The sequence below is a fragment of the Anser brachyrhynchus genome (assembly GCF_964034855.1).
Source record: "Anser brachyrhynchus genome assembly, chromosome: 5".
Lineage (NCBI taxonomy): Eukaryota > Metazoa > Chordata > Aves > Anseriformes > Anatidae > Anser > Anser brachyrhynchus.
In genome coordinates, this window is record NC_137699.1 from 11248113 (window position 1) to 11262587 (window position 14475).

General features: G+C 37.4%; 1 protein-coding gene across 4 annotated transcripts in view; it reads right to left on the reverse strand.

Moving 5' to 3' along the window:
• The window catches only part of PRMT3 (protein arginine methyltransferase 3), a 158814-nt gene that overhangs the window by 15312 nt on the left and 129027 nt on the right, over positions 1–14475 (reverse strand). For all 4 annotated transcript variants that reach the window (XM_080592414.1, XM_080592416.1, XM_080592417.1 and 1 more), the window contains 2 exons: positions 9145–9332; positions 6323–6409 (listed from right to left, as the gene is read on the reverse strand). In XM_080592414.1, coding sequence (XP_080448540.1) covers positions 6323–6409; positions 9145–9332 — 275 coding nt within the window. The remainder of the gene's footprint in view (positions 1–6322; positions 6410–9144; positions 9333–14475) is intronic.

Consider the following 14475-nt stretch of genomic DNA (forward strand, 5'->3'; position numbering starts at 1 on the left):
ATTCAAATATATCTGAATACTAAGGCTTTTTCTGCAGAAAATGGCTGTCTGTTCTATACGGCTTTTTAACAGGATAAAACAAATGACAGTGCTCGACTCCTTATTAGAGCTCATAAAGGCAACCTTACCAATTCACTTAGGAACAAGGAAATTAAAAATTATCATCATCACTATCACCTACAGTGAGTAATTTATCATTCTTGCTCTTCACTAGTATCATGTTCCAACAGTGAGTGGCTACAACAAATACAATTAGACAGCTGGCCACAGAAGTGGGAGATAATGTGCTTTTGATAGAGTTTATCCAAGCATGGAGATGGAATGTTTGTAACCCATGCGGCAGAGTTGGTGCGTTTTTATCACGGGGGAAAAAATGAAAAACCCTTGCTACTAAAACATTAACAATTTGGGGTTTTAGAAAGAATTAAGAATCCGGACACAACTGTAGAGGCGGCTACAAGATAACTGAACAGCTCCAAAGGCCAAATCTTGCTTCATAACATGATATGGTAGTCTTTCCTTTAAAGAGAAATCATGCATTAAAGGTGTGTTTTGCGGCAGTACCCTAAGCCAGATTTCCAACTGTTATCTAAAAAATTTTCTTTGTCACCTAAGACTGATATCCTAGTAGTTAGTTTTGGCTCCCAAGTGCAAGACTGGACATTAAAGGATGAAACTGTCTAAAATATAAGACAACCTTAGCATAGATTTTCCGTTGTCAAAATAATTTTCTCCAGAGTCAACCTAATTCCCTTTCTCTTCCTGAAGGTTTTAATATATCAGTCACGTCCTCTGGTTCATTATCCTTCTTTCATCCCCTTCCTCCCTCCCACTTTTTATACGCATCCTCTGCTCTTTGACAAGATCTCCCGGGAGCAATGAAGAGATACTGCCATTTTCCTCCCAAGGGATATTGTCATTCAGCTAGGAAAGATCAACCTTGATGGACTCACAGGGGAAACACTTGCAAACAAAAGAGAAAGTTTGTCAATTGATTTCTGCACTGAGGGTAATCACCATTATATTTTATCTCAAAAGCTCACACAGTGATCAACTTAGAATACAATTAATGGAATATTTTCCTAGCAGCATCTACTAACTGATATTAGCCAGATGTCTCATTAAAATCAGCAGTGACAAACCCTAGTTCTTTACTAGGAAAATGCACTTCTGCTAGCTAATTTAATTTATTTTTGGCCATTATCTTCGTAAGACTGAAATCAAGTCAACCTGCACTAAAAGTATCTTGAATCAATTTAATATAATGATTCTAAGCAGTCGCTTCATGCTTCGAAGATCTTCCGTCTTTGAAAACTAAAATAACGATAAAGCAGCTTAATACATTTAAGATACTACTGAGATAGTACTAATACCTCTAAGATACTACTAAGAAGGTACTATTAAGTATTAAACCGTAGAAAGGGAAAGAAAAATTAACAGGAAAAATACTTGCTCCAAGAAAAACCTTGACTTCTCCCCACCCCAGAGTAACTTCTGAAATCCTCAAGATCACACACAAGGTCACTGTCAGATTTAAATAATTTTTTTCACTCAATCTTTCCATATTTCTCAGGACAATACGGACTTCTTTCCTTGAAGACTCATCAAATTGCTTGAACACCTAGAAGAAAAGCTATTTAGAACATTAAGCATTTTTAGAGGGTATGGCTTGAACAAATACATCTCAGGATCACTTGTGATACATTTAGGATGCACATATAGAGATGTTAGGCTGATCTGTTTTAAGTGTGATTTAATACTCTACTAGATATTTATGTTCTCTCATATGTACGGCAACTCTGACAGTAATTCAAAATCCTTTACAGATGGAAGGACAGACAACTCAGATATGTTTCTATTAGTAAGTAATACTAAGCAGTAAACCGCAGGAAGAAAAAAAAAATTAGCATATTTTTTTCCTCTCTGAAAAGAACCTTGACTGTGGTCCTTCCAGCCAAAGAACAGAAAAAAACTCTGTTCCTAACTGTCCCCAAAGCAACATGGAACAGCTTTCCCACAGCCTTTACAAAACCCATCCAGATGCTATAACTGGAACAGTTCACAACAATAGGAATTAAATATGGCGGAAATAAAGAGGTCAATTTCTCTGTCAAGACTGAAAATAAACAAGCACAATTTCAAATAGTATCTGCTAAAGGGGATAAAAAACAAGACCAAGGAGAAACTAAGGTCAGACTTTGGAGGTATTGAGCATCTTACCACTGAAGTTAGGGCAGCCTCTTCTCCTTGAGGGGTCCTGCTGTTGTTCCAAGACATAATCAAAGCTAACGTGCTAATTAGTTGCTAAAAAGACTGCTTTGTTGCTTTGATTCCTGTCAGCTTTTACTACTTAATGTCTTGTTACCACAGAAATGAAAACAGGTTGATGGGAGGAAGCAACAGATTGCCAGCCAAAAGTTCAACTTTTCAGTGATTAACTTTGTATCGCATAGTGCAACTGGCTGAGGCCTCAAGTCCTTGTTCCGAGTACTTGCTAAATTAATTATCATCAGTGCTATGCTTCTGCTAAAACCAGTTCAACAGTAGCAACAATGCCTTCCAAGCTGTCAATACATCTCCATGGAAGAACATCTATTGTATACTCCTCTGCACCCACGTAGTACCTTGGAAGGAAGCAGCGCACAAACCCACTCCCCAAAACTCAAATAACAGTGTGAACTAGTAGCTGATCTGCAACTGGATCCACCAAATTGCTAATATATCACAGATCACAGTGTAACTAAGTCTTCCGTTTGATTTTCATTTGTTTTTTTGTTCGTTTCTTAAACAGACCGGTTTAAGAGCAGTCCAAGTTTTGACAATAATAGCGGTATGAATTTAGCTTTCCTGTTGATTGCAGCACTTGGAAAAAGGACAATTAAATCTGTTTTCACACCTACGTGACAGAAAAAGGGCCAAGAAAAAGCTCCTTTGAAATCAATTTTAGGTTGTGAACTAAAATAAAATAAAAACACACAAGCATACAAGGATTTGTTTTCCAACTGCTATTTTGGGTGAAATATTTTCTTTGTAACTAAAACTATTTTCAAATGTTAATACTTAAACATGCAAACAAAAATTCACAAAACAGAGCAGTCAAGTACAAAAAGCTAAAATTGTGGGAAATATGTTTGTTTTCTTGTGTAGAAAAACAAAAGCAAAACAAAACACCAGTAGAACAAAAAACAGATGCAAACAAGAAAAGCATCAAATGTTATTTTCAAAGGACAAATTGCAATCCTAAAACATCTCCTCAAAATTCTCAATATAAATAATGGACTTTCATTGTTCATTTGCTGCAAGGTTAGGCAGCCTGATAAGATGGATGAACTGTCAACTCACAACTAAACTTGTACAATCCATCAGAGAGAGAAGAAATTTCACTCAAAGTGTCAATAAACCTAAATGATGAAGTGCAAAATACTTCACAGAGTTCTGATCATTTTTTAGAACCTGCATTCACTGCAACATTTCAGAAACATTGTTCTCTCCCTACTCCCCACACCTTCATCCTTCAAGTTGTAAAATGCAGGTGTGCGTTTTGATTTATGTCAGTGATACCACAATCAGGAGAATAGAATTGAAATTATATTTTTGTAAAGGTCTAGTGCTAGGGTAAATGATTTTTACTAAATAAGCTATTTTACTCTATGCAAACATCAAATATAACCAAGATTTTGTAATGATTTTCATTTACTAATCACTTATTCAAAAGTGGCCAAATTAAGATAACTAGTCCAGAGCTCCAGTAGACTTTGGTCTGAAATCAAAGCTGACCATGCCGAGGCAACTAGACTTATTTTATAAATATATGACTAACTAAAAAACAGTTAAACTCTGTGTAATCCTCTAAATTTTTCACCGTAATTCGAAAAGGGAAACATATTATACATACATAATTGATTATGAAGCTCCAAGATGTTTCCAGGAGCTATTTTTTTCGGTCTGCCTTCCACTAGTCTATTTGTATGTCTTGCCAATTCAATCATATGGTTTGTACTAAAAGTAAACAAGTCTGTATGTTTGTGTGTGTGTATATATATATATATAAAATCTATCAGTCTATCTTGCTTCTTAATTGACCAAGACTTGAATGGATTTAAAAAGAAGGGTTTCTCTCAATATTTTAGAACTGAAAAACGCATACCAACAAAGTAATTGCCAATCCTCCACTATACCTGAGACTCCAACTTCTCCTAGTATTCCTAGTTAACAGGACAACAAGGTCATTGGTATAAGCTGAGTTTCCAGACACGTTAGATTTTACCTTCGTTAACCTCAAACATTTGTTTTTTCCTCCTCTTTTCACTTTTTTATACCTCTTTCAAACCTTCTCTTCATTCTCAACCCCTCTGATATCACAGAAAGTTGATGCAAGCTGCTTAATAATCTCTTGAATTTGAGAGCTATCAATAAAAACAGAACTCAATTTTTTGGGATAAATCATTTCTTAACCAAGTTGTAGATACCAAGTGGTAGATGAGCTTGACTGTCTTTGAACTGCAAAATTTTATTTGCACTGCCACATATGGATTCTCCAATGTTTCTTTACACATCACGCAAAGTAACATGTTTTGACCCTATTCCTTTGTTTTCTCAAGTAACCAGTGAACTGAAATTTTTTATCCTAGGTGAAGCTGTTTCCTTGGATCACAGAAACAAAAGTAGTATAGATATAATGTACATATATAAAAAGTTGGAGACTTTCATAGGGTGGACTGAGAAACATGGCAGTTCCTGCTGCGATATTTATATAAATTTAGGCATGTAACCAATCTTTCAAAATGTGATGGAAAATTCCAGTTCTCATCTTTTCTCTTATTCATAAAAATTCATTGTCTTTGTGATACCTAAATGTTTGGTTTCATGAATTAGTTCAGAACTGTTCTTCCTCTAATAATCCAGCAATTGGGAAAGCAGATACTTCCAAAGTCTCGCAAGCTTCACATTTAGAGAATTCACTGGAATGTTCACCCTTTTCTATGCTTATATTCTTTTCATTAAAACTTCTTTAGAGGAAAAAAAAAACAAAAACATACTAACCCTTCTATGCGATTCTTTTCTTCGCAACTCCAGTAAACAAAGCAATCTGCGCTTCAAAACTAAATAAAATTCCTAAAGTATCCCCGCATAGGTACCTAACTACACATTTCTAACTATTTTAACTATAATTATTATAGTTGGAATATGTAAACACATTCAAAATATCTTTACTTCAGAAGTCACTCACACTCAAATATATTTATTTTACGAGCTTTGCATTTGAATATCTTCCTTGACTTCAAAACCAGAACAATATACACAATAAAAATTACATGGGCACTTGTGGAAAGAAAGACAGAACACTTTCAACTAATCCAAAAATGAGTATGTCTCTGTTCTCTCATTAGTAACTGATACTCAATGACCAAGAAAAAAGCAGCAAAATGAACACGTTTATGTAAATTCATAATGAACAATGTAGGTACAACTTGAGAGTATTTCGAACATGCCCTGGTACCGTGATTTTACTTCATTCTAAAGCTCAGACTGAAAACATTTTTCCCCCTTTCTTTTCATACTGACTAGTGTTTCATAGACAAATAATATTCAATTCGGTAAGATCAGTCTCCTATTTGTTGGAGAGTCTTCACTCAATTTAACGCAGCATAGCTTGTAATATCAAGATGAATAAGCTTGTATCTCCTGTTATTAGAATAAGCCCTTCAATGAAATTCCACAGCCTTTCTAGAACTAGTGTTCTTTTGAATATGTCATTAATTTACATACAGCAAATAAATATATTAACTTAAATACAAAACATATGACAGACGCAATAAAAACTATCACCCAGATGTTTGTTCCCCTTCAGTCTTTGCACGTGAAGATTAGGAACTTCCCTGTGCGAGAAACTGTGTTTGTCATATGAGCTGCTATGTGTTTACTGCAAGAACTGTAGTTTATCTGTCTCCCATCTATTTTTTCACTATTTTTATTCAACTCAGAAAAGCTCTTCGGAGAACACTGACTGTAACATTCTTCAGCACAATGGTAACAACCTGTCTGAACAGAAATCTTGTGTTTCCAAAAATGGGCTAGAGAACAACAACAACAACAAAAACAATGCTAAGACCCATTATCCTTCCCTTCTTCATCTTACCTGTACCTGTATATCATAATACTACTATAGGAGTTTAACATTCACCTCTCGTTAGAGAGAGGGCTCATTTCACACCTCTGTAAAGTTGAAGTGAAAGTTTCAAGCCAAGGACTGATGATAAATACACTGTCTGTTAGTTCAATGTGATACTGACCATGCATAAAGAAATAAAATTTGTCTTACTGTGCACTTCGTGCTCATTGTAATCGTTAGGGTGAATTCCGAAGAGAATTCTAAATCTGACGCGGATGCAGTATTACAGTTGATACGCTGTTGAAAGGAAAACAACAATACATCAGTAACAGTGCTTATAAGAAATTAAGACGTCTCTTTGGATGACCTTTATGTGTTTTTCAGTTGCTCCATAAAAAGACAACTTTTACAGACCAATACTAATACAGCTCTTTAAAATGCCAAGAGGAGACTTAAAAACAGCCTAATCATATAGGCACACTGACCAAATACATAAAGTCCCTCTTCCTCGATGTCAACATAAACAGATACTGACTAGCAGCTGTTTGGAACTAGGCATGGTAACTCACTCTGTTCAAGGGAGTTGCTCTTAGGTAACTTTCTTGATGACAGCTCCCTGTAGTTGACATTCACAAGCATTCACAGGCATACATACACGTATCCTCAACAGCAATTAGTTTATATGGCCACAATTTCTCAAGTCACTTCTGTTGAGGAAGCACTCTTAGCGTTGAGACCTCTTCCCACCCTTTACCTTCACCAGTTCTACTCCTTGTTCCTGTAGCCACACGGCAGACTACAGTATGAAACTGATCTGGGTTAGAAGACAACTTTTTTATTATTATTTTATTTGTGAGATTAGTTTTGTATTGATCACCAAATAATTGAGGTCAAAAAGAATCTCTGGAAATCTCTTCATCCAAGCACTTAATCAAAGCCACATCCACTACACCAGCTCACATTCAGATGGCTTCTGAGCATCTCCAAGGATGAACATCCACAACCTATCTGGGCAACCTGTGCCAGTGTTCCATTGTCCTCACAGTAAGATAAGTTTCCTTATGTTTAAGTGGAACCGCATCCCTGCATGACAGACACAGCTCCAGTCATTTCACTAGCTTTGCGGTCCTTCATCGGACTCCCTCCAGTACATCCAGCTCGCTCAGGTGCCAGGAAGCCCAGCACTGGGCACAGCACTCCACCAGTGAACTCCCTGGAACTGACGAGAAAACAAAGCTCATCCCCCTTGACCTGCTGGCAGCAGTTCTCCTAGTGCAGCCCACGGGGCTGTCTGGCTGCCTTTACTGCGAGGGCGCGTTGCTGGCTCATGGTCAGCTTGGTCTTAACCAGGGCCCACAGCCGCCTTTCTGCAAAGCTGCTTTCCAGCCAGTAGGTCTCCAGCCTGTACTGGTGTGGAGGGGTTATTCCTCTCCAGGTGTGGAGTTTTCACAGCCCTTGGATGAACTGCAGAGGACTCTCTTTGGCCCATTTCTCCAGCCTACGGGGGTCCCACCAAACAGCAGCACAAGCACTGGGGGGGTATCAGCATATGAACTGTGAGTGTGACACAACAGATGAGAAAGTGCACAGAGGGCAGAAAACTGCTTCTGTTTTCACATTATCACAAAAACAATGGCATCGTATACATAAATACCGACAGGTCAAACTGCAACCTCCATTTCAACGTTTTTTTTTTTTAAAGACATATGTATCAATTTCTGAAAGTTAAAATCCTCAGTCTTCAGTTCATGAAAATTCTATCACACTAGCCCTGTATGAAATACTTTAGTTTGCCTACTTACCTACAATGCTTTATCCAAGAATGTCATGTTTTGTTGACATTAAATCTTACATACAGTATTAGTCAGTATTTCTTGATGCTGCCTCAGCTTTCTTCAGGGACTATCTTTCTTCCTGAAAACTTACATTATTAACTATTCAAAACAAGCAGCAGCTAGTATGAACAAGTACACTAAAATATCTTTGGTAATCATCATATGATAAATTGGAACATTTTAAAACTTTCCCTCAAAAATACAATCTATTTGTTATGTGGAATGGCTATTGACTAAAACAATTTACCTGTAATGCCGCTGTTGCTCAACTCATTAATTTTACTACTTTCCACTGTAATTCCAGCCAATGAACTCATACATAGCCTTTAGTTTACTTTAAAAACCATGATTGTTACTGAGAACAAATGAGTATAAAACCATTAGGTACAGAAGTTATTAGAAATGCTATACAATGACAAATTTCGCTGAGCCCATACTGTGCTGGTCAGTGACTGCTCGTAATTATACAGACTTAAGAAGGGACATTTTTAAAATGACAGCAGCTTATAGGCTGCACTAGGCAAATTTAACTATAGTTATTATCAACTTTCTGGGCTAGGATGTGTTGTTTGTTTTCTTGTCTCATAAACTGATGTAGCTCAACTTTTCCACCCAGTTGTTCATTTAGAGTACATTGTATGTTCTTCATTTAGTATGCCAAGCTTGACCCATTTGCAAGAGGTTTTCAAACTTCATTTCCACTTGAGTCGTAACAAAGTGCTATAAATACAGGTGTATGCAGGTGATTAGTACCTCTGTCTCACCTATAGCACAAACCTCTCAGCTAACTACAGCTTCACTTTCTCTATCTCAACACTACTGTTTCACGTGCATAAATTCACTAACATTCCCTATAATTACAGGTCTACAAAGTATATTTCAACAGCTGTGTTGATCATTCTATCCTCTCCTTGCATACAAAGAGAGCAGATATGTGTAAACCTGAAGTCACACAAGTTGTTAGAGGTGTCCTCAAGACAAAAACGTGTCAAGCCCCTTAACGTGTATTTTATTACACTGACTAAAGAGGGAGTCTAGCGAACAAGCCGAGACAGTAAAACGTAAGGCATCCATAATGACTATCATCTATGAATAAGGAATACTTAGAGGAAAAAAAAAAGATGCACACAAGAACAAATAATAGAAGCAAACTTCTGACATGACTACTGAACTATTAAGAAGGATCTGGTATGGTACCTTAATAACAGTGGCTGTAGATATAAGCGTATATGGATCCAGCACCTCCACAACAGCTTCTGGAATTACAGCCTTCTTCATGCAGGACATGTCGAAGCCATATACATCTTCCCAGAAGAGCAGCTTGTCTGCATGTTTATTCATATCCCCCACAGCTACTAGACTAATAGTGCAAATGTCGGGATAAACTGTAGCAACAAAACACAGATTAGAGAAAATTGATTTTTAGACATGCAAAAAAAATTTACATTTTTTCTTTTTAAACGATTAACATCTTAAAAACACATAAAAGAACTTTTTCAGTTCCTAGATAAGACACTTTTCCTGCTGCTTTCTTCTCTGGCATTGCCTTTTCCACAGAAGAGACTAGACACTAAAATTCAATTTTGCCACGCTACTCTGCTAACAGTATTAACCGTTCATGAGAACATTTCCTTTTAGTTGAATCCCACTGCCAGGACATGACTGGAAATTTCATGTTTGATGAAAGTTTTTTGGAACATCCTATTCTGGTTTCTATACAGAGACTGCCCTGAAACGTATTTAATAACTACTAGGCAGACAGATACCCAGAGGAAAGTTCAGGTCAGGGCTCTGAAGTAACAAGTAATCTCTGCCAAAAGACCTTATTTCCAGAACAGAGCAAATATTTTCACCTAGGTATTTTATTTCTGTTTCCTGTCATTATTGGGCTGTTACATGCCTTAGAACCTAAACATGACTTCTGGGTACTGAGAAAGAATAAACGCTCTTCTTCGATTTGCACCCGAACAACATGGAAGCAATCTAACAGGCAGAAGACAACTTCCTCTTCAATTCTTCCCCACAGTTTTAGGATGACAGCTCTCCTTCTTACATTGTCTTCACATTTGTGCTCTCTCCTTGCAAGGATATTTTCAGACCACGTATTCGAAATAGTAGCACAAGGCTGATGTTTTCCTTCTCAACATCTTCCTACAGGAAAGCTAGCCAATCTCTTTCCACTACTGATTGGAGAAGACACACAGAACAGCTGCCTTGAATATGGCTGTCTACAGCACTATCAAATATTAAGAGAAGCTCAACTTAAAGCTTATATTTAACTACGCTTCTTTCCAAAAAGAAATTTCCACTTTCTATTAGAGCTTTAACGCCTTCCAAGTCACACAAGTTGAATTCTTGATCTGGCTTCAGAGCAGAATGCTTACTATTAAGCACCTTATTTTACTTTATTTTTCTTACTGATACATCAATGTGGCAGTGTTAGCGAAACTGAAGCTAAGTTTCTCTTTTCTTCCAAAAAATCTGGTGAAGTGTAAAATTAATTTTGTCTTCAGCTCTGTTTGAAATTGTAGCTTATCAAAACTAATGTGGATAAAGCGTTGGTATAGCGTTGGTCAGAAAGGTACTATTTTTTGCCTTGTAAAATAGCAAAGTAGAAAACTGGTGTTAGACCTGTTATATAGTGAGACTATGTCTATCCTAAAGGAAATTATCTTATACACATTATAAAGGCAAGTCTTCTCTAAAGAAGCTATTCTTTTCCATGTGAAGAGATTAAAGCAAGCAACCACCTCTACAGCTGGAACGACCAGATCATGCAAAATATGAGCGCACACTGCCATTTTTCTCACATTCTGACTGTTTAAGCCAGAATACTAAATAAATACCAGCTAGCTTAAACCGGAATGCCATTGGTAAACTACCATCTCCACTTTGCAGATGAGAACTGAAAGCAGAAGGTTTTTCCAGGAACAGCCTACAATTAACTCAGCAGTGAAGAAGTAATTTGATGAGAATCAAAACAGGGAGGCATTCAACTATCTTGTTTGAAACAGATCAGTTGATTCCAGCACACCTGACAGCTGTCACATGCACAGAAATCTGGCAGTAGGAGTATTTGCAAGTAGTTTCTGGAGCTAGTGATAAAGGTCTTGCATTTCTCAAAGCCCTCATTTACTGTTTACTGATATGAGAACTGTGTTATATTAGGCGTTACCTCAGTGTTGCAAACCTCCAAGAGCCATCACTAACATTGTCCCAAAGACAGCACGGGACAGACAACAACAGCAAGTGACTACAGGATGCAAGGGCTGTAGCAACAGGATACAAAAGGGGTGAAAAAAGACCTGATGTCGCTAGTTACAGAACATTATTACAGAAATGAGATAGCAAGCTACAGGTAGCAAAACTGCAAACAAAGACAACAGCAAAAAATATTTGTTTTATAACATTCCTTTCTTTGACTAGCTCAACTGTCTGGCACATCGTGTTAACAGGAAAAAGTTTACTACATCTATCGAGCACGAAATATTTGAGTGGGACCGTAATCACTTCACCCACACAGCCAATCCTTCAATTACGAGCGTAACTTCTGTTTGATTATACTGTTTAAAAACAAGCAAAATGGCAAAAGCTAATGCCCAAATTTTATCTTCATTTTTATTCTATCAATAGCAATAAAAAAGCAAACTAAGCCTGTTTAGACTTCAGAAAAATAAATCTGAGTTCCACAAACAAGGCACAAGCACAAGATTACAGTCATGTATCCACTTCAAACCCAACCATTGTTCAGAAGCTTACACTACATTGAAGTTTGACTGGAAATCTAAACAGGTTATTTAAGTATCAGACTAAATCTTCTAAAAGCAGCAGAGTTTTGTCAATGTTTAAAATCACCTGCTTAAAAACTGCATTTTCCATTTCAACCAAAAATCCTTGTTTCTCCAAAAAAACTCTGCTTTTCCTGCAACCTTATAACATTTGCCTGTGCAATCCTGACAGATTTGTCTTTTTTTTTTTTTCTGATTAAGGCTATAATCTAATAATTATTCTTTCTCACAGGTGAAACGACCAAAATGCTGACTGGACAAAAGCACATGCTCCCCAATGCTCTCTCAGATTCATTGTTTTGACATCTGTGTCCTTCTCGACTGAGTGCCCTCAAGTCATCTGTCACTAGTAGCAGCTCACGTGGTAGACAGAATACGAGGGGAAATCCTTTAGCCCTTAGCAATGCCTCACAAACTTCACGACACTGAAGGGTAAGGCAGTAGTCCTCTGGATATGCAGAAGGAATTCCAAGTGAACACCACGTTTTTGACTCAAACAAGCTAACAGTATTACATTTTGAATGACGACTTCTTTACGTATGTCACCCCCTCACCAATGTGTGCTGCGCTCAAGTATATGGAAAAATATACACCCAAGCAAGTAACAGCTGTAAAGAATGAGCAGATGGGTCCTGGGCAGCAAGAATTTTGTGTTCCCAAACAATGCTATTATATACTGTACACATTACCCTAGACAGTTTGACATAATCCACTTCAGTATGCCAATAGGCTTAACTGAAGTAACCACGACATGACTGACTGCACACAAATCTGGAAATTTGGATTCTATTCCCGCTTCAGTCACTGGAAGATCTGGCCAAATCACAGCTGCTCCTATCGCTGTTCTCAGCTTTCAAACAGCCCCAATAAATAATGATCTTGGGCTCAATAGTATTACGTGGCTTGAGACAGAATTAAGCTTTACGGCAGATTCAGGAGTTTCTCTCTTACGACTCCACCTCAGAACGAGCTCTTCATTTCAGCTCATCCCAGTTTGGATGTGCCCACAGTTCTGCTATTCATCCACACTGCATAGTGGCAGTCTTGCTGATTGCTGAGCAATTTTGGCACAAAGCTCAGGCACAGCCATTTACCTGCTATGCAAACTGGCAGAGAAGAGTAACGGGAAGCATCTGAAGGAAAAAGCGTCCTATTTAAAACCTAGCTGCACCAATCAGTGACTCTGTAATACAGTATGCCTTGGGAAGAGTGAGCTAAGAACCTGAGATCCTTCTCAGACCACAAAGGTTAAGAGCACTGCAGAGCCAGCACACCTTCTCTCTCAAAGAAAACTTGCAGATGCTCGAGCTGCTAGTAAACACACCACCAATACAGAAAGATGCTAGACAACAAGATGCTGTCACAGTTTCTGCAGAGGTCAGAAACATCTGGCCCTTTTCAGAAAGCTTTGGAAGCCTTTGGAAGCACTAGCTAAACAGGAAATGATTCCTTAAAATTTTAGAGAATGTCCTCAAATTTAGTAATTACATTGTGATGTAAAATGACTAGCATATATTTATACAGAGCACACCCAACTGCGTTCCAGATACGGCTGCAGTGTTCTACAATACTGAAAAAAAGCTCCTCTTCTGCTATGCTGTTCAAGAGGCTTCTAAATATTTTAATACATGAACAGTAATCTCTTCCTTGTATATTCAGGTTTGCGATCAGATGTTGAACAATTGCATAAAAAAGCCTTTTTTCTGCTGCACTCTAGCATACAAAAGCTCAGTGCAATCAAAGTGAAGCACTGCAGCGAGCACTGTTACATAGTCATTAATTCAATCATTAAGTCAGTGTAGTGAAACTAACTATGTGCATGGTTAGCACAAAAGGGGGGAAAAAACAGACCGATGACTACGATTGAAAAGGTCAATATGAAATACAATACTGACAAAGGAATTAACTGAAAGGAATAATGCATATGCAGAGCTTGTGCAGAAAGCTGCATCACATGAGTAATAAATACAGGCATTTAAACCCTGCTTAAGATGATTCTAGCTAATTACTTAAAAAGGACAAAAGAACTCTACTTCAAAATAAATTTTTTCTTCTGTCCCTTCCCCACCCTCCAACCACAAAGAAAAAGATACATTCCTAATGGGAATGAATATCCTAAACTGAAACAAAGCAATTCCATTAGTTATTTCACGTGGCTTCTTATGCTTGAAACTGTATGTCCTCCTCACACATCATCTGCCATCCTGGAATGCACCCTATTCCCTTTCCCTCTAATTCATATGGAAACAGATTAAAATTATGAACTTTTCATCTTACATGTAAGTTGTAGCTTACTCAAACAGTACTATATCTTACCCAATAAAATTGTTTCTAGTTTTGCAGAAACTGGTATTTATAGGAGAGAAAATGAATGCAGGCTTTCCTGATAGCTGCTATTCAGCCTCATAGATTTTTGAAAGTCCAACACCGTAATTTGATTAAGACATTTTTTCTAAATCTTTATTTGTCCAGATAGGCTACATTGATTATTTTTCAACTCAAAGGATCTGGGAAAAATACAGACAGCATTCCAGTCTTATCTTTAAGTACTACAGCTTGAGATTACTATCCAACTCCTGTGATTAACAAAATAATATTTTTCAACACAGAAGTTAACTCTTGAAATGAAGTTTATTAACTTGCTACTGTCCCCTATCTCCCTCCCTCCTGTGTAGAGGTGTGGGAAGAAGTAGGGAGGAAAAATTTAGACTGTGCTTCAGAATAAATAACCCCCTTCTAT